General features: G+C 43.3%; 1 protein-coding gene across 1 annotated transcript in view; it reads left to right on the top strand.

Moving 5' to 3' along the window:
* LOC142491317 (interferon-induced GTP-binding protein Mx1-like) overlaps positions 1-26,552 on the top strand; it is a 69,798-nt gene extending 43,246 nt beyond the window's left edge. Inside the window, 10 exon segments of the mRNA XM_075593706.1 lie at positions 1,875-2,013; positions 7,648-7,846; positions 8,975-9,053; positions 12,479-12,601; positions 17,972-18,116; positions 20,929-21,018; positions 21,021-21,080; positions 22,519-22,595; positions 23,324-23,545; positions 24,687-26,552. Of these exon segments, the coding sequence (XP_075449821.1) occupies positions 1,875-2,013; positions 7,648-7,846; positions 8,975-9,053; positions 12,479-12,601; positions 17,972-18,116; positions 20,929-21,018; positions 21,021-21,080; positions 22,519-22,595; positions 23,324-23,545; positions 24,687-24,917 (1,365 nt within the window). The 3' untranslated portion in view covers positions 24,918-26,552.
* The last annotated feature ends 292 nt before the right edge of the window (positions 26,553-26,844 follow it).

Here is a 26,844-nt window from a genome sequence, read left to right as displayed (position 1 = left end):
GACCAATCCCCTGCCCTGTCTCAGAGCTGTTCTGACAAAAGGAAAAGCTGATTGGCTAGAAATAAACCCTTTGCAAGCTGCCAAAAACTCCTGGCATTACTGAATGAATAATGCCCGGAATTTTAACCAATCAGAGAGCAGGGATTTCAATAATGTCTGGATTTTTACAGCTTTAGTCTATAATAGATCTTAATCTAACTCTTAATAAATAAAGATAACCTGATCAAACAAATAACACAAAAACATGGTAATTTTTCAACATTTATTTATCCACAAATGATTCAACATTCAATATCCATGTGTGAAAAAGTATGTGAACCTTTAGATTCAGTACCTGGTGGCGCCTATTGGAGCAGAAATGACTTCAACTGCGCGTTTCCTGTAACTGCTGGTCAGTCTCTCCCATCGGTTTTCTTCTAATCATGGCATGACGTGTTTTCACACACCTGTATGATGAAGACCAAACTCGCAAAGGTTCTGATTTGTATATTCTGTAGGGTTCGGCCTCCCAAACTAACCAATAAAGGTCTACTCAATTATTTAAACACCTGATTCTAATTATCCCCTTTAATTTGGCTGATAAAACCAGGGTTTAACTTACTTTTGCACATACCCTGACTCTTAATTACTCATTATTTGTTTAATTCATACATAATTTTGTTTCAAAAGACATGAATTGGTTAATTTAAACCCTATTGGACATTGGTTTTGATTCAAGAAAGTTATCATGGAAAAAACGATGGAATTTCCGTATATATCATTGGGGTTCACAAACGTTTTCTCGTCACTGTATATATCAGAGCACAGGAGAAGATGCACTCATATAACAGTAATCACTGGCCTGGCTACACTGACATTTTTGATTGATAATCTACATACTGTATTGTATTGTTCATCAGGCACACACGGGAGACTTAAATCAGTTTACCTATACTTGTAGTTAATAAATCTATAGGTATACTGATCTAAGTTTCCTGTGAGTGCCTGATGAACAATTTCTCTCTCTCGCTCTCTCTCTCTCTCATTTTTTCGTTCTCTCTCTCTCTCTCTCATTTTTTCGTTCTCTCTCTCTCTCTCTCTCAATTTTTCGTTCTCTCTCTCTCTCTCTCTCTCTCATTTTTTCGTTCTCTCTCTCTCTCTCTCTCTCATTTTTTCGTTCTCTCTCTCTCTCTCTCTCTCTCTCTCTCTCTCTCTCTCTCTCTCTCTCTCTCTCTCTCTCTCTCTCTCTCTCTCTCTCTCTCTCAGTGACATTTGTAACCCTAAGTGCTGAAGAAATATTGTTTGTAATAATTTGCAAAGTGCTAACCCTAACTGATGTGTCATCTCCATACAGTAAAATACCAATAACTATAGTTGACTCAGTGTCCCATCAATCTCATTGATTTTTAGAATCAATGTTGTTAAAGACACCAATAGATGTATACCTCATTCTGCTCTGTCTTTTTGCATCAGTTCGTATTAATAGTTAGCATTGTTAGTACTGTGGTAACTCAATGAAAATACTGCATGGTTTGCAATCATTGTACGGCTTGAATCACTGCCATTACTTAGTCGGGCACTACATTTTAGAGAGAAGAATCAGGCCCTCTAGTGGACTTATCAAAATCCGAAGTGAAGATTTATTCAGAGGATCGCCGTTTCGGTCCCCCCTCAGACCTTTGTCAAGATACAGTACCCTGAATCGTCGATCCTCTGAATAGATCTTCACTTTGGTTCTCCACAGGTCTACTGGAGTGCCTGTTTTATCTGTGTTTGCTCTGATAGACTTCCACATGTTGTGTTGTACAGAACACCTGTGGCAGTTACAAGAACGTTATTGCGAGCGCACCGATTCCTGCATTAACAAAACCTAAGACAACTGTTTCTTTTAACAGATTAAAAGACTCATAACAAAATATATTGAAAGACAAGAAACAATCTGCCTAGTTGTGGTGCCATGCAATGTTGATATTGCAACAACTGAAGCCCTTGATATGGCCCGGGAGGTGGATCCTAATGGAGAAAGGACTCTTGGTATGAATAAACACAAAATATATCAGATTGGGTCCGTAGCGAAGGAAATCAGACCACCGGCTAAGCGCTGGTTAAAGTGTCCTTTAAAGGTGCAATCCTACAGAGTTGGACAGATGAATTTCTTAATAGCATCTGAAAGGGGAAGTGATTGTAATCAAGCTTTTTTTTTTTACCCATTTCCCACCTCCTGTCCTTACCAGCGATCCAATAAAGCTAAGGGGAGGAGGGGTTGTAACAAGCACTTGCTGAACACAGTGACATCACAAAAAAGGGAGCAGCCACATGCAATCCCCCTTCCCCCCCAAATCTAACCTAAAAAAATACTTATAGGTATCAGATTTTGGTAAACAAGTTATGTTACCCAGGTGAGACCCCTTACAAATGCCACTGATATTAGTTCATGTTTGTCCTAGGAGGGATTGCCCCTTTAATAGACTCTTTGTTCATTTAACACTTAATGAACTATCGCAGTGTCTGTACTGCACACATATTATTTCATATAATGACATTTCTAAAAGGTATAAAAGCTCTATCAAAGAATTTCATTTCCTTTGAAAATGTTGATACAACAGTGTTTTGTGGGGGTCCATAAAGGATAGTTGGAAGCAATTGCAAGTGTAGCACTGTTTCTCTCCCCCCCTATGCTACCTAGTGTGTGGTGCAAGTACCAGTTGGATCAGGAGAGCTAAGTTGGATCTGCGATAGTATGGAGATCAGGACAGGTGTAGGTTCTTTTCTGAGCTCTTCTCATGGTGCCTCCAGCAGTAGTGAACTCCAGGGTGTTCGGAGGTCAGACCCCACTATTGCACTCTTTCTCCCTCTGCCCAAGAACTGATACTCAGACAGAGGTATATTATGAACAGGATCTTTATTGGGGACATCCACTGCAGATCTCCTAATAGCGATGCAAGGTCTCAGAGGCTCCATACCTCTGGATGGTGCATTGCCCCATGTAGTAGAGGGGCTGAATCTGATGTTCCCCCAGCTCAAAAGATTGGGGTTAGCATGCTCTTCCTGCCATAGGAGAGACTGATAGCTCTACTGCTTCCTCTCTCTTCCAGAGCAGGAACAGGACTGACTAAATTGGCAGTCCTTCTTAGGAGGAACCAGAAGGGTGGGCTCATGGTCTATACCTATACCAGATAGGCTTACACAAGCCATGTGTCAACCCCTTACTTCTTTCACTCATAAGAAGGGTATGAAGGGGTTCAACAAGCCCACAGATTAACCCCTTACAGCTTGCAGCTAGCAGGACTTACATAACAGGGTGGGGAAAGAGAGGTAGAAAATACATATTCTGTTACAGTCTCCCCTGGGTGAAATCCCCAACATCCTCGTTTGTGACCAAATTTGTTGCACCATCCGTCAGTCAAGAACCTGCAATATAAACAGGTCATACATTAAAATAGTACCTGTACATAACCATAATGCAACCAGAGACCCAAATCACCCACTGGTGAAAGCGATAATACATACTGGCTCTTTTAACATAAAGAGCATGGGAAGAGCTACTGGTAGTATTTCAAATGTACCCTGTCCCTAAAAGCCGTCACCCACGCAGAGCATAGCATAGGGGTAGCACAATGGGAACCTGTGATACTACGGCCAGTGACAGGGTACCTCTCAACTCCGCTGTAGCCACCGACATGTCTTGGCAGAATCAATTAGATTCTCTTTCTATACACCATCAGTACAGGTGATGCACAAGAAACCTGGGTATCTTAGCAGAATCCCTTGGGTATACCCGCAGTCTCCCTGATTGATTCGGTTACAACAATGAACAACATGGGCCAGGACCTTCCCAGGGACTCTTTCTCTAAGCAACAGTCAATAGAGGTAGTGCACGGGTTACCTGACGGTAAGAGTACTATGGGTTGCTAGGGTCGGGGCATAGCAAAGTCCATGGCCTGTCCAGTAGATAGGGCTTACCCTTTCAACGGAAAGTAGGAGACTGAGCGACCCCTGAGACTCGATAGTCCCTTCCTTGGCAGTGTACCACACAGAAGAAGGCATCAGGCGGCCGCAGGCTCACACTCCCCGCTTCTGGTACAAGCGGTGGTGCAACCGGCTCTGCGGACGCCATCTTGGTGACTTCATCATTAATCGCCAGTCTCGAGACCACCAGGCCAGCTCAAGCCCGGTGCCAGTGATGACGTCACTTCCGGTGAAACTGGAAGTTCGTCACCAAGCTGCACACTGGACAAGCTCATGGTCTATACCTATACCAGATAGGCTTTCACAAGCCATGACTCACAACCTTACTTCTTTCACTCATAAGAGGGGTATGAAGGGGGGACAACAAGCCACAGATTCACCCCTTACAGCCTGCAGCTAGCAGGACTTACATTACAGGGTGCATGGCCGAAGACAAGTTAAGGGACGTTGCAGAGGCCTGCCGCGATCCCCCGGCATTTCATTTAAATGCCTTGGGGAAGAGCGTGGGGACTCTGCAACCGCCCGCACCCCCCCGTTTGCGCACCCTTGCTCTAGTTCAGCGGTGCGCAAACTGGGGGGCGCGAGACTGAGTGCAGGGGGGCGTGGAGTTTAAAGAGGCCCTGTGTGCTTCCCGAAGGCACTTACATTAAGTGCCGGGGGAGCTGCAAGGCCTCTTTAAACCTAACTTACCTTGGCTCGGTGTCTTCTCATACGCGTCGCCATGGCAACGCGGCGTCATATGACGCCGCAAGGTCATGTGACGCCACGTTGCTATGGCAACGTGCCATCATGACGCTGGAGCGGGAGTGTTGGGGGGCGCAGAGGTGAGAGGACCGCCAGCAGGGGGGCGCAGGGAAAAAAGTTTGCGCCCCCCTGCTCTAGAGCAGGGGGGCGCAAACTTTTTTCCCTGCGCCCCCCTGCCAGCGTCCCCTCACTCCCACGCCCCCCCTAAGCCCCACGTACCTGCGCTCCGGCGTCATGACGTCACGTTGCCATAGCAACGTGACGTCACATGACCTCGCGTTGCCATGGCGATGCAGGAAGGAAGCCGCCGGAGCTTAGGTAAGTAAAGGTTTACAGAGGCCCTGCAGCTCCCCCGGCACTTAATTTAAGTGCCTTCGGGAAGCGCGCAGGGCCTCTGTAAACCCCGCGCCCTCCGCCGGCAGTCTCGCGCCCCCCCTGGGGGTCGCGCCCCCCAGTTTGCGCACTGCTGCTCTAGAGTATACAAATGATGTACCATAATATTCTTTGTATATGGAACATATGTTAAGTATATTGTCATGGTATTTATAAAAACAATGTATCCAGATATGCATGAGGAATTTCATATATATGAAAAGTCATTGTTACTCACCGGTTTGAAGAGAAAACCTTAGTAATAGCTCCCAGAGGGGATGTCTGTAGAACACCACAAAGTGGAAATACAGACCCCCTCACAACATAAAGTTAATATCTCCTTGAGTTAGACTTAAACAATATCTTTAGAAAAGAGTGAATATCAATGATAAAATCACTTAAAGTATTACTCACGACCATTATGTTTGTATATTCGGAGGTAGCGTGCTCCCAGCTTGTAGTCAAATACAGGAAGTAGAATCCCATGGGAGAAGGAAAAAACGGTGCACTGCTGAAAAAAAAGTGATGGAGGCTAGATCGCTCATAGATTGTTAAAAATATTTATTGGGCCATCAGCAACATGTTCCAAACAGAGGTCTCTCTGCTTGTTCTTCCTTTTATTTCTAACATGTTGCTGATAACCAATAAATATTTCTAACAATCTTTCAGCGATCCAGCGTCCATTGCTTTTTTTTTTCTTCCAAGCAGTGCACCGTTTATTCCTTCCCCCATTGGATTCTACTTCCTGCATTTGAGAGGTAAAGATGCTGTGAAACATAATGCTTACTACCGTGTAGAGCTGTATGCATGTAGACCTAATGGAGTAATTTGCAATTGAAAGGAGCTCATAATTAGCATTATTACTAGTCTCTTAGATAGTGTGGTATCACCACAGTGGGTGCATCACCACAGTAAGCTCAGATAATATAAATTCCATTGAATGAATCCACAATCCAGGAACAGTAATATATTGACCAGAATGAACATCCCAGGGTGAAAAATAGGGACCTGGTGGTGCCCACACGGCTACCACAAACTTGGTCTCCAATATGTATAAATTCACCACTGGGGTATAATATAACACAGTCCAGCAATAGAAGGTAACAAATGAGGGGCTAATGCCCTTTACCTGTCAATTGTAGTTCCAGATAATTGGATTCCTCGGCATGCAGTCCTCAGAAGAAGAAACCAGATAGGTAGAGGAGAAGAGGAGCACAGCTCATGGCATCCACAAACGCAGAAAAATGAGGGCAACTCCAGACATGGAAAAAATATATATTAGCCTTTAATGATCAGCTTGGCAACAGTACAGGACCACGCACCATCACGTTTCATCCCTCAGGACTTTCCCAAGCTGATCATTAAAGGCTAATATATATTTTTTCCATGTCTGGAGTTGCCCTCATTTTTCTGCGTTTGTGGATGCCATGAGCTGTGCCCCTCTTCTCCTCTACCTTACTAGTCTTTTAGTAGGATGTAAAATTTGAAGATTTCTTAATTGGCCACCTCTTCAACTTATATTTGTATTGTAAGGACCAATTGGAGGCACGATTAATGTATCAACATTACTTAAAATGATGTTCTGTTAAGAAGTTCGCAAATGATTCCTTAGACTGACTACTTCAATGTATTGATAGTTTGAGGGAGATCACCATACTTAACTACGCATGTTCATCAATGCATAAAACATACTTGACGTGGATCTGATAAGCAGACTGTCACTGGCCAATCTGAAGCTCTAATTTACGAGTTGTGATGGAGAAGCCGTGCTGCGGGAAAGAGCCACCTGAACTGAATTTTGAGAGATATTGTATTACTAATCACCACCGAAAGTCCTCAGTTTACTTGACTAGTGTAATGGCCACAAAATAAATAAATTTTTGTGTAGCAGACACACTTTTCATAAAGCAAAGCAACATTTGTGGTACACAAAAGGGATATTCTTTAGGCACAAAAAAAGGAAATACACCAAGGGCTGCTGATAGGGGGACCTGGCGTACATGTGGTGCATGAGGCGGGGGGCAGCATGCTGCACAGGTCCCTGCAGGCTGAGGGGAGTGAGCCCATGTTGGCGCCAGAGGGTGGGGGGGCCACTCACACACACACAAGGGAACTTTTGCAGACGTTAGACCCGACTTTTGCTTAGGCCCAACTTCCAGTCTTGGCTGGAGAGCCCCCTGGGCCCCAGAGCCGCCGTGCCCATGATACTTGTCCCAGCTCTCCCTCCCTTCTGCTGTCGGCCGTGAATACACCCCTGTATCAATATCATGTTTCCCTATGTGAACATATTAAAATATGGGTCATGTGAAGTCACCAAAGATATGGTCAGACTAGACATTTCATCTACTCTGAATTGCATAGCGAGTTGCTCCAAAAAGGTCTACTTTTTTTCTTGCCAGATAAGCCTGTACACAACAACTTTCTGTTTTTGGGTCTGTGAGCCATCATTAAACTATTTGAGCTTGACTGCTGAAGATTTCTGTAACCCATTGCCAAGCAAGACTCTGAAACATGAATACATAAAGTTATTGTCCTCTTCTAAAAAAAAATGTATCTGTATTCTTCCTCTTCCTTCCCATCCAGGAATTCTGACAAAGCCTGATTTGATTGACAAGGGGACTGAAGATAATGTTGTAAACATTGTCAGTAACAATGTTATTCACCTAAAGAAAGGTTACATGATTGTGAAATGCCGAGGGCAGCAGGAAATCCAGGACAGACTTTCCCTCAAGGAAGCCATCCAGAAAGAGAAGGCATTTTTTGAAGATCATGAGCAATTCAGGTTTGAAAACGTGACGGTTTAGTTTGGAGGGAGGTTTGAGGGGATATATAACAGTACAACTGGAGATACTACAGCACAATCCGTGGGAAACGGATTGGGGTTGGTTAACCCATCTGTAGTCCAAAATTCCTTCTGCTGTTTAGCTTTATCTGTGACATACTGTACCACTGGTAGGAGAAGTACAGTGATTCTGAAACAGTGAGATAAAAACAGATGTTCAGGTGGATGGATGAGACAGAATTTGATGGCAGGTAGATGGGCAGTTCATTTTAGAACCAATATATACTAATGTCAATGACATGTTTAAGGGTTGCATCTGGATAATTAATACCTTCTTTATTTTTTTTACCAACACCTAAAGGTATGTAAACATGGTGAGCTGGGGTTTGGAATGGAATTGGTTTCATCGGGCTGCTCCCTTTCTGGTGTCACTGTTCACCTAGGATTACTGTAGAACAGCTAGAGCCCCCTCTATCTCCTCCTCCCCCCCCCCCCTTATCTGTATTGTCTGATAACAGCAGGATGGGCTCTCTGTAAAGAAAACACTTGATTGACACACACTCCCCAGTCAAATGCCCCTAAGGCTAAGGCCCCGGTCACGCCGCTGTAACGCGTGGCCGCGCTTTTGGCGGCGCGTTCAGCCGATTCCCCGGTCTGCAGCTCACTGCAGGAGGAGAGACCGGGGGGGGGGGGGGCGTGGCGGAGGAGTGACGGGGGCGCGGCCATGACGTCACCCGGCAGGTTCGCCCTCATTGGCTGAACCGCCGGGGGGCGTGCCTAATCGCTTGACGCGAGTCCTGCTCTCAATTCTATTGAGAGCAGGAGTAGCTCTCGCGCGAGCGCTGCGGCCCCCCCTCGCAGCGGGCCCGGCGCCATTGCGGGGAGGGCTCTCGTGCGCGCAGCGTCCACCACAGCGGACGCTGTAGTAGGCAGCGGGGGGAAGGCCTTATAGATGCAATTTGTGAGTATTTTTAGAAAAACAAAGAGAAGCACCTACTGTATAGAGATCATTTGACAGTGTTTCCAGTTTCCCCCCTCGCTACAAAGATTACACATTATTTGATGTCCAGCTTCTTTCTTCCCAGTTTTTAGTGACATGTTGAGTTGTCTTTCACTAACTTTTTGCAGTATTCTCCTGGATGAAGAGAAAGCTACAATTCCTTATCTAGCACAGCGACTCACAGCTGAACTTGTGGAGCACATTAATGTAAGTTGGCCATACCCATCTTACCAGCACCTCCCAGAAAGCTAGAGTAACAATGAAAAGAAATATATTATTATTATTATCATCATCTTTTATTTGTAAGGCTCCAACATATTCCACAGCACAGTACAATGTGGGAGGGAGGACAATAACATTGTACAATGACAGAAGAGTACATATATATGTTATGACACACTGAGATATTAGCAATCGACTATTTGTGTACTTTATTGTTTAGCAATATGATAGAAAGGAGGAGATTATCAAGTACAATTTGCTACTGTACAAGATGCTCAGTTTGGTGATAATTAGAGATACGAGTGTTTGAATTTACACAAATTGTATTGTATGCAAAATTGATTTTCTCTCCTCTCAAAATCTAAAATTTGTGACAAAATGCAGGTTTTTTAAATTAACAAAGCGGAAATATCCATAGCTCTGAGCTATAAATTGCTATTAAATAACCTGTTCCAAATTCAGCTTCAGCGGAGTAGGTTTTATTGGCTTTGCACTTTTGTCCCAGGCGGTGCTGAAAAGCTATGTAATGTGGCAAGCATACGTTTATAGTGGTTCTTTGGACATTAAATAAAAGGTGACACTGTATGATCATTTCTATGTCATTTCCCATAATCCCTTGCTGCAGTGGAAGCACTGTATGCTAGGAGATAATGGGGAAACGCAGGGTCGCAGACCTGTCTGAGACATGTGAATGTGCTCACAAAGGGTTATTTTTATCAAAAAGTGAGTATCAGGGAGAGGCGTGGCCAGGACGTGGAGCAGGGAAGCCGCAAGTTAGATCGGCTCCATCCTGAGGCCAAGGTTAAACAAGAGGAATACCCCTTTAAAACTCCCCAAAAATAAAGATAAATAGTGACCTAACCGCCCAGACAGCTTGGCCCCTCACCGCAAATTGTTTGCTGCTCTGGGGAACACCCGGAGACCCGCTGCCGCCGGTGACTGATTCCCCTGCGTCCCTGATTCCAAGATGGCCGCCGGAGCCGCGCGGTTCATCTGAGGAGCGGCGGATCACTGAGCCGGCTCGGGCGGCTGGGATGGTCAGGGGAATTCTCCCCCCCCCCCTGTTGGTGAGCCCCTCCGGCTATTCTTCATTATATAAACAACATTAGGTGCAATGCGCTATGTATAAGCATACAACTTGTGCGATTTGTAACCAACTGCTCCCACCACATCAGGAACGATCTCACCCGTTACTCCTCCTTCACGACGTCAACGCGATGAAGGCATGACGTCATGACGTCATTATACTTGGCGCATTGCACCTAATGTTGTTTATACAATGAATGTTACTAACTATGGAACATACTGAATAGAATTCTGATTCGGTTCCCTGTTTCACAGCATTTATCTATTGATTCTTCATTTGTACCTGCACCCCACCCTGAGACAAGAGGGATAATTAGTATCTGTATTTTGACATTGATTTACATACTCTGTCTCATCAACTGTGATCTGAGCACTTTGTTAGGGGATTTATATTTAGTCCATTTGGATTTATCCTTTGATATCCCTGAACTAAATGTCACCCTTTATGTGTGTTTTAATTGTTTTTATGGTAGTTTTGAGTATGCGTCATTGCGCCGTTTTTTGATCCTTAAAGTATTTATTATTTTTGCCATCTGGCTTTTAGTGGTAACTGTCCTCCCACAGTGCTGGGAGCGGTTACTTATCTGTACCCCTTACAGCTAATTTAGTTACTTATCGAGTGGGTATTTGAACCCTGTATACCATCTTCAGCTTTGTTGTGCAGGGAATGGGGATCTTTTAGGAGAACTCTCTGTCTCCTTACGTGTTTGTGTCTTTCATCATTATCCCCTTTGCACCAGCTGGAATTATATTGTACTCTATGACTGTATTCATTATTGTGGTGAGCGGTATCTCACAAGATATATATATATATATATATATATATATATATATATATATATTACTGTTCCCTTTACCTGTTCCCCCTGACTTAGAGACTAAGGGTGGGTGGTTAGTGTTAGGAACAGGGTTTAGGGACACACCACACAGAGGTCTATATCTCCAGGATCAGGGAGTCCCCAGAGTTGAAATTAATGGTGTTCACTTACAGAGTCCCTCTGCTTAATACAGTACATAAAAATATTAAAACATTCGATCGCTGCTCAGGGTGACACAGAGAGAGACAGCTTCTCTCTGGGACTCCTCTGTACAGATATTACAGACTGTCTGGCCCGGGATGATTAGCACTGCTTTAACCCTCCTGGGCCGCACTATTTACTGCTTTCGGATGCCGCAGCCTGCCGAGGATTTCAGCCTGTCGGTCCGCGGCAGTGGAGGCAGTAAATGACGCTACTTCTGTAGGTGAATACAATAAAGAGCTTGTAAATGTTTGACACAACTCCATAGCCGTATCTATGATAATAACCAACACATGTTCTTTTACAAAAACAGGAATCGGAGAAGTAAAAGGAGCTCAAAGGTTACTGTTGGGAAATCTACTACTGGCTGACAGGAATTGATTTAAAAATACTGGTCTTTCAAAATCCAATCTGATGCAGTGTCCCATATTCCCAAGCATTGTCAAGGTTTCCAAACCCTGGAGCACCTCTTCTAGATTGGTTGCATAAGCTACACAAGATACACTGACTATGCAACTGGTACCTCTCAGTTATTCTCACTCTGTTTTAACTTTAACACATTGAAAGCACTAAAACACATGCAGAGTCCATTATTGGAAAAAAACCGAGGGTACTCAAAGGCCTCCAGCAATGCTGGAAGTTACTCCCTTCACTTTTCTATAGCGTTTGCAGCAATTTGTATTGGTCAAAGTAATAGATTAAGTTACGTGCTTCTATCTGATCTGCTGCACATTGCTTTGTTTGAGGGGGAAAATCCTGTAAAGATTAATCTTTTTGCAAGACGTTAAAGATGCTTATTTTTTGGCTACTTCAATGTAAATAGCTGCAATGGTAATAAAATCCAAAACCCCTACTGCAGGCCTGCACAACTCCAGTCCTCGAGGGCCGCAAACAGGCCAGGTTTTCAGGATATCCCTACTTCAGCACAGCTGGCTCAATTAGTGGCTCAGTCATACTGAGCCACTAATTGAGCCAGCTGTGCTGAAGTAGGGATATCCTGAAAACCTGGCCTATTTGCGGCCCTCGAGGACTGGAGTTGTGCTGGCCTGCGGCCTACTGTACAGTATGTGCTGGGAAGCTGCTTCAGTGCAGAGAAACCTCTGGACTCCAACCAAATGAATGCAAAAGAATGGAGTTCACTGACTTCCCTAATGTGTTGAAACAGTATCACAGGACATTGAATTAGCGCCATTGAGCATTTCAGGCAATTGATGTTGAGAATAATTACAACTTGTTAAACTACAAGGCAAATATTAAGACTACTTTGTATGAAGTGTTGTACAGTACATTGTATTTCTTTTGCAGAAGTCACTGCCTAGTCTGGAGGATCAGATAAAAAACAAACTCCAAATCACCAAAGAGGAGTTAGACCGATGTGGCACTGGAGTGCCGGAAGACGAGAGCGGGCGTCTGGCATTCCTTGTGGACGTAAGTGAGCCAGTGATTACCGCGCAGATATTTAAATGGAAGGGGGATGTGGAATTTATTGCAAGGTCTATTGTCTGCAAAACCAATTGACAGTTCAGCTAACAGAAATGTTTAAATGTAAGGCAAGGGGTTAATTTAACATCCACAACATTCATCCTATGTTTTTATCGTGAGTTTGAGGCATTTTTGTGCATATTTTAAATATATATTGTGTGTGTGTGTGTGTGTGTGTGTATTTACTCAGCCATGGCTCGAGCCGCCTCCTAGCTGTAACCAGGCGAGCTCTTGGAAAGGTCCCACACATCACTTACTATGCTGCGCTGTGTCTTCAATGTCCCATTCACTCTTTCCTCCTCCTCTTCCTCACTCTATTAGTATTAGTACTCTTGTGCTCCCACATTTCTTCCTGCTTCCTGACAGGAAAGAAAATAATTTTGTCTTTCCGTGATCACGTGGTGTGCGGGCAGCCAATGGCAGGGCAGATAGTGTGGACCAATAGGAGTGCAGGTAGTGTAGACCAGGGGTGCGCAAACTATTTGAGCTGCGCCCCCCCCTTGCCTGCTCACCCCCATGCTTGCGCTCCCTTACCTCTTTTGCCGGGTTCTTGTGACGTCACGTCGCCGCGGCAACCAGCGTCAGAGGACCCCGCTGCATCATGTGCCGCCGCGTTGCCATGGCAACGCGTCACCATGAGCTTCTGAATCCCGGTAAGTGACGTTGCAGAGGCCACACGCATTCCCCCGGCATTTCATTTAAATGCCTTTAGGAAGAGCGCGGGGCCTCTGAAACTGCCGCGCCCCCCCAGAAAAATGGGGAGGGCGTGCCCTCTAGTTTGTGCACCCCTGGTGTAGACCAATGGTAGTGAAGTACTGTGCTTTGACGTCATGGCTGCGCCCATCCCAACCCCCCTCTCCCCCATCATGGCCACGCCTCCCATCCCTCCACATAGACCACAGATCGTGGCATTTACCATGTACGGGCCGCCAGGCACTCTTTCGTGCGCCGCCGTGGTCACTAGGGCCGTAGCCTTACTCCCTCCGTTTTGCTCCCATCTATCTCTCTCTTTTGTTCCATCTCTTACTCTCTCTCTTTTGCTCCAAGTCTCTCTTTTATTCCTTTCTCTTTTGTTGCAATTTCTCGCTCTCTTAAACTCTTTGCTCTTATCTCTTTTTTTATTCTTATAGTCTATTTCCCCCCCCCCCCCATACTCCTATCGATGTCCTTTGTTCTCTTGTCTCAATGATCTGACCTTTTTTCCCTCTGATTTATACCATCAGTGTTTTTCCAATTCCTCCTTTACAATGCTGTGTAGGGCGCTGGAGCATACGCCCCTCCATTGTCCTTTGACACAGCTCCTGCCTCTAGTCAGGCAGGGAGTAGGGAGAGCTACTGTAAAAGACAAGTGTGCTCCCACACTGGGGCTTCTATGAAGAATATCATACTGTATGATGACTATCAGGCCTGGGAGAGTCTGAAACAACTCACTGGACCTTGGAATACCAGTAGCAACTATACCCCGTGTCGACGGTCTTGTCATTTGGCAAATATCAAATTAGTTGTGTGAAATCAGGGATATGTATGTATATATGTATATATACACATACACTCCAATAGATTCCTATGAGATCGGCAGAGCACTGAAAGGTTGAATATCAAAATGTGATCTTTATCATCCAAAGTACAGAAGACAACATTTATGTCCTCTCTGGGACCTTCCTCAGGGTGATGGAGGGCGGGCCGAAATGTTGGTTTCTGTACTTTGGACGATAAAGATAATTTTTTTTGATATTCCACCTTCCATTGCTGTGTCTATCTCATCGGAGTCTGGTGGAGTATGTATCTATCTTTTGATTTGCTACAGTATTTTATGCTTGCACTAGCCATATCGTGACTGCATACATAAATGGAATGCCTATTATCAAGTTTTCTTTTAAAACACACACACGTATACATATATATACACACATATACATATATCTGTGACCATGCAGCAAGCTTGAGCCTATAGGGAACCATGTTAAAAATGGTTTTGAAGCAAAAAAAGGTGGCACTGTGTGCTCATTTGCATGTCATTTCCCAGAATCCCTTGCTGCAGTGGAAGTGCTGTGTGATAATGGTGAAAGGCGGGGTTGCAGACCTGTCTAAGACATGCAAATGAGAATACAGTAATATTTCCATTTGCTATATGCTTTGCAGTGGAGGGTTTTTGTCACTTTTTTTACCCACCATAACTTAACTAAATGTGTGTGTTTGAATTATATCGTATCAGAATTATAAGGAATGTAACAAATTGCAAAAGGGCAATCAAATTAGCAAAAATGGATAATGAAAAAAGGATTGCAATAGAAAGTAAGGTCAATCCTAAAACGTTATTTAAGCACCTTAATAACAAAAGTTACATAGTTACATAGTTACATAGTAGATGAGGTTGAAAAAAGACGTACGTCCATCAAGTTCAACCTATGCTAAATTCAGACAACAGATACTTTATTCTATATCTATACTTACTTATTGATCCAGAGGAAGGCAAACAAAAAACCCCATTAAGGGGAAAAATTAATTCCTTCCTGACTCCAAGAATTGGCAATCGGATTAATCCCTGGATCAACATCCTTCCCATGTATACTTATTTGGTATATCCCTGTATACCTTTCCCATCTAAAAAGATGTCCAACCTTTTTTTGAACAAATCTATTGTATCTGCCATCACAGTCTCCATGGGTAATGAATTCCACATTTTAACTGCCCTTACTGTAAAGAACCCTTTCCTTTGTTGCTGGTGAAATTTCCTTTCCTCCAACCTTAAGGGATGGCCCCAAGTCCTTTGTACTGCCCGTGGGATGAATAGAAATGAGAAAAGAAAATATAGGACCCTTTCAGTGTGAGATGGGTAGGCAGATTATTTTTGGAGATAAGGAAAAAGCAGAGGTATTAAACAAATTCTTTGCCTCTGTGTTTACCAGGGAAGAATCAAGTTCAATAGTAGTGCCGCAGAAAGAAGCCACAACCTCCATATTAATGAACAATTGGTTAACTGAGGAAGAAGTTAATAAGCGACTTGAAAAAAATTTAAGTAAATAAGGCACCTGGCCCCGATGGCATACATCCAAGAGTTCTCAAGGAGTTAAGCTCAGTAATAGCAAAACCATTATATTTAATATTCAAGGACTCCATTTCCACAGGCTCAGTAGCACAAGATTGGCGTAAAGCAGATGTGGTGCCTATATTTAAAAAGGGAGCTAGATCACAACCGGGAAATTACAGACCTGTAAGCCTGACTTCAATAGTAGGGAAACTACTTGAAGGTTTAATACGGGATAATATTCAGGAATACCTAATGGAAAACAAAATTATTAGTAATAGTCAGCATGGATTTATGAAGGATAGATTATGCCAAACTAACCTAATTTGTTAGTAGGAATTTAGACCAGGGTAATGCAGTTGATGTGGTCTACTTAGATTTTGCAAAGGCTTTTGATACGGTTTCACACAAGAGGTTGGTGTACAAAATAAAGAAAATTGGACTCAGTAATAATATATGCACCTGGATTGAAAACTGGTTAAAGGACAGACAACAGAGGGTTGTCATAAATGGAACTTTTTCAGGTTGGGCTAAAGTCGTGAGTGGAGTACCTCAGGGATCGGTACTGGGACCCCTGCTTTTTAACTTGTTTATTAATGACCTTGAGGTTGGGATCGAGAGCCAAGTCTCCATCTTTGCTGATGATACTAAATTGTGTAAGGTAATAGAATCAGAGCAGGATGTAATTTCTCTTCAGAAGGACTTGGAGAGACTGGAAACATGGGCAGGTAAATAGCAGATGAGGTTTAATACAGATAAATGTAAGGTTATGCATTTGGGATGCAAGAATAAAAGGCGACTTACAAATTAAATGGAGATATATTGGGGGAATCCTTGATGGAGAAGGATTTAGGAGTGCTTGTAGACAGCAGGCTTAGCAATAGTGCCCAAAATCATGCAGTAGCTGCAAAGGCAAACAAGATCTTATCTTGCAGCAAATGGGCAATGGATGGAAGGGAAGTAAACATAATTATGCCCCTTTATAAAGTATTAGTAAAACCACACCTTGAATATGGAGTACAATTTTGGGCACCAATCCTAAGAAAAGACATTATGGAACTAGAGAGAGTGCAGAGAAGAGCCACCAAATTAATAAAGGGTATGGACAATCTAACTTATGATGAGAGCCTAGCTAAATTAGATTTATTTACATTAGAAAAGAGATGTCTAAGAGGGGATATGATAACTATATACAAATATATTCGGGGACAGTACAAGGAGCTTTCAAAAGAACTGTTCATCCCATGTGCAGTACAAAGGACTCGGGGCCATCCCTTAAGGTTGGAGGAAAGGAGATTTCACCAGCAACAAAGGAAAGGGTTCTTTACAGTAAAGGCAGTTAAAATGTGGAATTCATTACCCATGGAAACTGTGATGGCAGATACAATAGATTTATTCAAAAAAGGTTGGACATCTTTTTAGGTGGGAAAGGTATACAGGGATATACCAAATAAGTATACATGGGAAGGATGTTGATCCAGGGATTAATCCGATTGCCAATTCTTGGAGTCAGGAAGGAATTTATTTTTCCCCTTATGAGATATATCATCCAATGATGTCACTGAGGTTTTTTGTTTGCCTTCCTCTGGATCAATGAGTAAGTATAGATATAGGATAAAGTATCTGTTGTCTAAATTTAGCATAGGTTGAACTTGATGGACGTACAGTACTGTACGTCTTTTTTCAACCTCATCTACTATGTAACTATGTAACTATGTAACTATTCCCAGATGTAAGGGCAGCTTCTGGAAGGTGCTAAATATTGAAGAGTGATTACTATGCACTAACATGACCGATCTGGGAATGATCATGAGGTCTAAGGATCTGCATTTTTGAATTACATACGATTTGCATATGAGCAAGTCAGACTTCCGTTTAAAGTTATCCATCTGCTATTTTTTTATGTAACCGCAAGTGTATCCTTGCGCACCTTTGGGGATATCCATTACTACTTAGCGTCCCGTTAACCCAATTTAACAGATCGAATCATATTTAGCGGACTTCTGAGCGTCCACCCGTAACATGGGTGCATGCAATTAAAAACTCAAAAAGAGTCCAAATCCGCTGCACCTGTATCTGAGATAAGCACATTAGGCTAACAATTTGTGTAACGTGCTGTAGGGAAACAAAATGTTTTAATCTTTATAACCTTTCTTTAGAGGGGTCGCAGTTTTTCTACATCCTGCTAAATTCTGAACTAATTATTCTGCTAAATTCTGGACATCTTGTAGAAGTGTATTTTTGAACTAATGTCTATTGTTTTTCAATTTATTTTGGTCTCATTACAGAAAATCCAACAATTTAACCAAGATATCGTCCGTGTGACACAAGGAGAGGAGCCTGTATCTTTAACAAAAACTCCTAAGCTTTTTGCTAAAGTTAGAGATCTGTTCAACACTTGGCAAGATGAACTTGATGAGACGATCACGGAATGTAAGACAAGTGAATTTACATGATTTACAGTATATTCTGGTTCAAGTTATGTTTCTGTATGTTTGGGGTTAAAGATAAGTTCTTTTATGCGCTGAAACCAAAACCCACAGTTAAAAAAAAAAAAAAATGCACAAAAAAACTAAACATTTTTTATTAAAAAAAAAAAAAAATACTGCAAAACATGGGTGGGGCTGGTCCTCTACTGTAGAGCTATATCATAATAAAAAGATTGGTTTCCTTACCCAGAAGACGGTCTCATAAATCTCCAGGGTATTTTGGCCGCCCGGGACTAATCCACATGGGGTCCTGCCTCTTGTACAGATTATTCCAATGGCTCCTCAAAACCTTAACAAATCTTAAGGCTCTTCTATGGCATAATCAATGACAAAGCATCACATATCAAATGTGTCTTATTTCTTGGTTGCCCATTGGATTAAGTGATCATGGAGATTGTGTTTTACTTTATTATTTTGTCTATTTATTGGGAATTCTTTTACTTACTCTAATATTCATCAGCCATACGGGCATGTAAAACATGTATGCAATGGCTAACTGGCCCCTATGGCAGAAAATGTCTGTTAATGTAGCTTAGTGTAAGGGTAAGTGTCTTATTGGGTCTAGGACAGTTAGCCCTGTCCGTTTGGCCGAAAGGACAATTCGCCACCGTAGATGACCCAGGATGTCAGGGGGATTTTGGACCATTTTGGGTAATGCCAATAATTGCAACATATGACTTTAACTCCTAACCCATAACTTCCAATATTCTTAACCTTTACCCATAATCCTATACTCTAAAACTCCAAATCCTAACCCCTAATTCCTAAACTTCCTAATATTTGTAACCGTAACCTCTAAACCCTAATCCTAACATTAACCCCTAGTGCTAAACCCTTAAAAGCCTAAACCCTGTGGCAGAATGGCTTGCGGTGAAACGGCCGTGGCCAGACATGCCACGGCTAACAGTCTATATCATCCTGGATGGCCCTCCGAACACCTTAAACTCAACATGGCTAAAACAGAGCTCCTCATACTTCCTCCCAAACCTGGCCCTACTACCTCCTTCCACATTACTATTGGAACTACGATCATTCACCCAGTAGCCCAAGCACACTGCCTAGGGGTCACACTCTACTCCTCTCTCACATTCAAAACATTTCTAAAACCTGTCGCTTTTTCCTCCGCAATATAACAAAGATACGCCCTTTTCTCTGTTGCTCGACTGCTAAAACTCTGACTTAGGCCCTCATTCTCTCCCGTCTTGATTACTGTAACCTCCTGCTGTCCGGCCTTCCTGTCTCTCACCTGTCTCCCCTACAATCTATCCTAAACGCTGCTGCCAGAGTCACGCTACTCTTTCCTAGATCTGTCTCAGGATCTCCCCTCATGAAATCCCTCTTCTGGCTTCCGATCAAATCCTGCATCTCACACTCCATTCTTCTCCTCACTTTTAAAACTTTACACTCTTCTGCCCATCCTTACATCTCAGCCCTAATTTCTCGTTATGCACCATCCAGACTCTTGTGTTCTTCTCAAGGATGTCTTCTTTCTACCCCCTTTGTATCTAAAGCCCTCTCCCGTCTTAAACCTTTTCACTGACTGCCCCGCACCTCTGGAATGCCCTTCCCCTCAGTACCCGACCAGCACCAGCTCTATCCACCTTTAAGACCCAACTTAAGACACACTTGCTTAAAGAAGCATATGAATAGCACTGTGGATATTCTGAACATATGATACATAAAGCTTGGCCCCCTGCAGACGCACTTACCAGAACTCCCTCCTACTGTCTCTGCACATTCTCCCTACCTACCAATTAGACTGTAAGCTCCTCGGGGCAGGGACTCCTCTTCCTTAATGTTACTTTTATGTCTAAAGCACTTATTCCCATGATCTGTTATTTATATTATCTGTTATTTATTTGATTACCACATGTATTACTACTGTTAAGCGCTATGTACATTTATGACGCTATATAAATAAAGACATACAATACAATATACAATACAATTCCATATCATATTGGCCTCTAGGTATGCATTACCACCTGCTGCCAAGGAAGCCTGCCATGAGTTACTATGGCACCAAGCATGTTGCTGTCCTGCGATATTGGAGCACGAATGTGTATTTATAAATGATGAGGGTTAGACTGGGTAAACAGGTCTAGTGGAAGTAAAATGTGACGAGACAGTGGTAACATTTCCTCTTTGTTTACGGTTTACAGCCTGAAGGGCAGCTATGGTTTATAAAGAGACAGGTGGCAAGCTTATAGGAGGATATGTGATACAGTAGTGGTTAAAATGTTGCTGTTGAGTAGACTATCTTGTGTGTTCAATTCATGCCTAGGCCTGTTAAACGCTTTTATGTTTTTAATACAGCTCAACCCCCTTATAACGCTGTGCTTGGGGTCCAAAGAATCACATCGCGCTATAAGCGGATCACGTTAGAAATAATGTACGATTGTATGCATTGTACAGTAAAGTATTTAAGATACCAATAATCGTGTTGTAAAGTATTCCTAAATACGAAAATTGGGAGCCACGCTCGCATCGCATTATAAGCGGATTCGCGCTGTAACGGATCGCGTTATAACGGGGTTGAGCTGTATCACTTTTTCTCCTTGTACTTTCTCTGGATGATACCAATCTGGACAAATCTGTTCTGGTTCAATATGTTATTTACAAAATGCAGATAAGTTATTATGTTTCTTATAAGTACATCGATGCATTTAGAATTGACTATAACAACCAGTAAGTGTACTCTATTTACATGATCTGAATCTATTTACATGATCTGAATCAGTACCTCTATGTTCTAGTTAATAGCACTCTTGAAGAGGAAGTCAGTGAATTTGAGGCCATGCATCGTGGAAGAGAACTGCCAGGATTCATCAATTACAAAACATTTGAGTTAAAGACAAAATCAGGAATCTGGAAGACCCCGCCAGGGAAATACTCAAGAAAGTAACTGGTGAGTTTATATCTTGTCACTGCGTCTCCTAACAGGCAGAGATCGATGACCTCAATAACTATACTTTTTAAAGTGAATAACATATCAGCTTTCCAGATATTAAATGCATTTTAAGTGTAGCACCCTTTGCCCCGTGACTGGGGATACTACCTGTGCTGCCATTACCTGAGTGGCTAAACAGGGGACCTGATCCTACACTGAAGGGAGCCTGGGGTGAACTCGTTCGCTAGCACACAGCGCCTCCACCTGAGAAGGATCCTAACACAGTAGGATGACCCCTCCCAAGACAATATAGTAGTAAATACACACCAGGGTATGAAAAATAAGTATTTACTGAACATGCACTTACAGTATAATAACCAACTATGCAACACAACACAATAATAACATTGGGGAGTATCCTCACAGTACCCCCTGTCCTTCCCCAATGTCAGTTCCCACCCAAAAGTGTATGGAGTAGCGCTATCCCTGAGGACCGTTGTAGCACTTTTACCTCCCCGGGCACGCCAGTACCCGGGTACCGCCGACTAACACAAAGGGTCCGTCTGATCCACCGACATATGTCTGTTCGGTCCTACTCCGGTCCGCAGGCGCCCACCTCTGAGGGGGCTCCAGCTGGAGTGTGTCCCTTTTTAAGAGTCTCTTAAGTGACCTCATGGTCTGGTCGCTGACCACAGGCCTCAGTCCGTGCACACCGCGCGTGTCTTGTCACCGGCATGCTGCGATCTCACTATAAGCAGCTACTGAGGGAAGTGTCCCTAGCTATGGGCCTTCGTTGCAGCAGCCACAACCTGATGGGAGTTGGGGCCTAGCTGGGACCTAGGGGGAGATCTTGCCTAGTCTCAGAGCCACTGGCACCTGAGACACTACCTCTCTTCCTGGTGTCCTGCTCCCGACTGGCATGGTACCGCAGCGTGTCAAATGTATCCTTTCTGCCGGCTCCCTGCAAATCCTCCTAAGACTCATGGGATTTGTAGTTCCCTTGCAGAGCCGTGGGCAAGATGGCCACCGCATTTCCTTCTGCGCATGCGCGAGTGTCCTATCCAAAATGGTGGCGCCCTGTGCCGCCGTCCCACTGCGGAGCTCCGGCGACCGGATAGCCTCCTTGGCGGCTCCTACTTCCCGACGGGTCCGCCCGCACTCCGGCGGTACTCGCGCTCCTGCCGAGCTGCCATAGCCTGCCCCTTCTCTGCACTGAGGTAAGGGAGGGAAAGGGGGACCTGGCTAAATAAGGAAGTTTGATACATGCACTGAGAAACATACAGAGTGTATTTTTTTTATTTTTTTAAACATTCCTAACTTTGTTTTTCTTATAAAAATGTTTCAAATAAACAAAAAAAAAGTGTACTAATCCTTTTTAGTGCAGCCTTTGATTGCCAGATTAATTCCTATGGTTGTGATTTTTTCTTATTGCTTTCTAAATTAATTCCTTTTTTAGAGCTGGTCCGAAAACATTTTGGTGAGATTGCTGTAACCCACTTTTACAGTTTCCATAATCTTTGCAGAGCTGCTAAGGTGAGTGGGCGCGTTTATTAACATTTTTCGATTCTACAAAGTCAAACTAATCCATTTCTAAGATGTTTTCCAACCAGACTTCACTATCATTATTTTAGTCTAGTCCTACTGTAAGTCTTTGTTTAACCAAAGAATGTAGGATTATTGTAAAGCAAAATTAGAAAACAAGGGATGGGTTGAAATGTCAAGAGAGAGGTTGTAGCATATACAGAAGAGTCACTAACAAATATAACCATCTGTTTTAAAAACTCTTATAAACAGTTGTGATGGTGTCATATGAGCACAATTTCTTGCTTTTAAATGGGAGCTAAGATGAGGTCTAAATGCTATAATGCTAAACTGAACCTTTGTAATCTCAGGTAGTGGGCAGAGATTGGAGCAGGACTTGTTCAATGTACAGTAGTCTCAGAGAGGGACTTCCAGTCCAAAGCATGACAAATCAAGCTGCTTTAGGAATAATTAGAGTTAACTGGTTTATGATTTGTTAATTAAAAAACATATTGAAAACCTTTCCTATTGGTAGCCGTCAAGGTCAAGATTGTCCAGCACTGTATTAGACGAAGAAAGCCAATGTTGTGTCATGTTATCCAGTTTGAAGTGCATCAACCGTAGAATAAAGCATGTTGTGATATGCTATGAAAAGTCCACACATAGAAAACATTATTCAGTAAGTAATGTCTTGTTGACTTACCCAGTAACTCGTATCTTGTGCCACTTCTGCCTTTTAGAATAACATTGAAAATATAAGACAAGCAGAAGAAGAAGAAGCAGACAAACTGATAAGAGTCCAGTTTATGATGGAGCAGATGGTGTACTCTCAAGACAAATGCTACAGACAGGATTTAGAAAACGTTTATGAAGCGCGAGAACAACCCGAAACTTTGACTGCTATTGATCTTCTCCAGTGCTCTGTGAAGGAGATGACCCAGCATCTAGAAGCTTATTTTAAAGTCAGTTTCTGTTTAGTCACAATGTAATAGCAATTTCCATGAATATGAAAAAAAAAAAAAGTGTGGTCTTTAACTCTAGATTCAGCTGCTTAGACTGTCATTGTAAGTCACATTGTGGGATATGCATCAAAGGCTGGAAATTCAGTCACATGTATCGTGCAAATGACAGATTCAAATCGGGTTCTCTGTCAACGTTTTTGTTTAGACTCCCAACTTTTACGTTTGCACAATGGAACTATAGAAATAAATGTGAACTAGATGATGATGATGAAAGCAGTAAGGTAATGAGCTGACAGTCTTGCATTAAAGAATCTTTAATGTGTAAGTATTTTTCTTAATACAGCATGTTTGGGATGCACAATGTCTGTGGTTTTGATTCTTACTACATCCTGAAGGCCTAGTTGCCGATTGGATTCCATGCATGATAAAGGCCAACATGTTGGTAATGGGACATGTTGGTAATGGGACATGTTGGTAATGGGAGGTTCGGCAATATGTAGAAAAGGCCAAGTTAATCTTGTTCTGTTACAAAAATAATCAATACACGTAATAAATAGCAAAACATGTTATATGTTGAATATAACATGCTGTAGAAGCGAATGTAGGATATTGGATCTGTAACGGTCCTTGCTGGTTATGGACATAAAGTATTTAACGTAGGGTAAGAATACTGGGAACAAAGTGACAGGGAAAAATGTCACTGGCAGCTTAGCCAATCAGTGAGTTGGATACCACTGGAAAGCACCAGGGTGACAGAAATGGGCTTAATAGAAAAAAGGCTTTTGTAATAAAACTAGAATAAAAGTGCAGTACGTTAAAAGTGATACATGTAATGGAAAACTGAGGTTAAACATGATACCGTCCTCTATTTGTGTCACGGGCGACCAATATTAGCCTGTTGTAATGAACGGCCACTAATTACTCAAATGACCGTCAGCCATACTGGTAAGGACTCTTTCATTCTTCTTCTTATATGTACAGAGCTTGGCCAGTCTCGCAGTGCAAGACTGATAACATAAAACAAAGAACTGAGATTCCTTTGTTGACAGAACTTGGTTGTGTTCCTAAAACTCACCAACAATAACTATTCCATTCGATTTTTCCAGTGTGGTCTCTAATGCACATTCACTTGGCTTCCTAGGGTGCGGCAGATCGGCTCTCCAACCAAATCCCTATGATTATTCTGTTTCACATTTTTCAAGAATACAGCAAAAAACTACAGAAGGAGACGCTGCAACTTCTGCAAGACAGCGAGCAGCATGAAATTCTCCTGAAAGAAAGCAAAGACCTCACCAGCACCAGGAGCTTCCTAAAGCAGAGGATTATTCGGCTGTCTAAAGCACATAAGAGCTTGATTGCTTTCCCAGGTTAATCAGGTCTGTGCTGCTGAAGAAGCCAGGAACCGAGACAGCTGAGCAGACACTCACTGTGATTCTGCCAGTAAGAAGAGTAGTTGGGTTGTTTCTCTAGTGTTACTTAATTAAAGCTCGCATACAATAATTGATATACTTACATATAGCATGATGCATTGAATCACAAAATGGAAAGATCCCATGGTGGTTATTACCACTGGTGTATATTATACATAGTAACACTTCTGATTTGGGTTGGAGAGTCCCATGGTTGTGGGTTAGTGGGTCAGTCTCCCACCTCGCAGCTTATCCTCCGGACAGCTGCGGTCAGACACTGCGCTCACCTTCATGCTGCCTACCAGCTTAATATTGTGATATTCGCATGTAGCCCTTTTTGTGAATCCCAGGTCTAAAGGAACTACTGGTGTTGTGTATACCTGTGGCTTCAGGAGCTCTGAGCCTCCGCTGTGGGAGAGCCTGGGGTCATACCCTTACTTATCATGGTGCAGCGCCTCCACTTACCCAGGATCCCCATATTAGAGAATCTACCCTGAGCAAGAAACATAACAACGGTATTGTGCAACAGGCAACCTTTTACTATTGAGATTAGCTAACGAAATCTTGCAGAGTATACATGACACGTATAAGACCCTTATACTCTATAAAACATAACGTAACACACCCACAGTGGCTCAGCCACACCTTGTTAGGAATAATGTTCTGTACACAGGTGGCTCTGCCACTCTCCCAAGGAGTATGTCCTGTAACTAGTATCTGTATAGCATAGTATGCTGGCACACTGGTGCCCCCAATTAGTTAGTGGGAGGCGGGATCAGCGCCTGATGACCGGTGTAGGTGCACTTGTTGACTAACGATACCTTCCGGTCACTACGGTGACCACACCACTTCACACAGGGTCCCCAGTGTTGTTCCAGCCTTGCGCCGACACTCCGCTATGCTGTGCGGTCTGTTCTCCAGACCAAGATGGCGTCCGCAACTCCGCAGCTGAACCCGCACTAAAGGGGTAGGTCCCTAACTACTACGGCCGTCCCTACAAAAGCGGCACCCTACGATGACAGGGGTAATGCTCCTGGGGGCTGGGGAATGTCTCTGACCTAAGCGGAAGGGTCACTGACCCTCCGCTCACGCACACGAGGTTCCGCCACCTTCCTCCTTCACCTCTTACTCGTGTCTCCCACCGCCCACACGCATCCTGTCTCTCCATGCAGAGTCTCGCACCCTATTGGTCCTCAGCCTCAGCTGACTCTCCCACAGTTCAGAGTTCAGAGTGCAACCCCCAAAGTCCCTCCGGATTGGTTGCCTTTCGCGCGCTTCCCCCGCGCATGCGCAGCCTGACCATTCACACAGTGACCTTACTGGCAAAAGAACAGTATGGCGCTTCCTTTGTCAGTGACAGCGCGGAACCATCATATATATGTATACACATCCTTACACGCATATATACTGTGCATGCAGAAAACCAGATGCTGCTTGTAGTAAAAGTTGAATAAGAGATGTTTGTTTTCGTGTAGGTAAAATAAAGTGTTGTGTACATGTTAGAAAAGTGGTCCTCTAATTCCTTTATTATAATTAATAGAAACTCTTACCCCATTCGATATCTGCCTACTTCCTTACAGTGTAGAGTTGCGGAGAACTGTAACGCTCGGCATGCCCACAAGCCAGACGAGACCCCGGGACTGAGGTAGAAAGGAGTATTATCACACACCTAGCAGTATACGGGGGCATGGCCGGAGTGTGGAAGTAGCGTAGGTGATCCTGGTAACAAGAATAGAATGAGTACCGTACTTGCCAGCTCCAGCGTAGAAAGGTAAAGTCCGTAAGCCAATGGTCGTGGGATGGAGAGAGCAGCGTAGTAGAGTGTCCGTAAGCCGTGTCCAAGGGATATAGAAGTCTGCAGAGTAGTAATGTCCAAAGCCAAATCCTAGG

Source organism: Ascaphus truei, chromosome 3 (genome assembly GCF_040206685.1).
Source record: "Ascaphus truei isolate aAscTru1 chromosome 3, aAscTru1.hap1, whole genome shotgun sequence".
Classification (NCBI taxonomy): Eukaryota; Metazoa; Chordata; class Amphibia; order Anura; family Ascaphidae; genus Ascaphus; species Ascaphus truei.
Note: the sequence above shows the minus strand (reverse complement) of the source record. Positions and strands in the feature narration are given on the sequence as shown.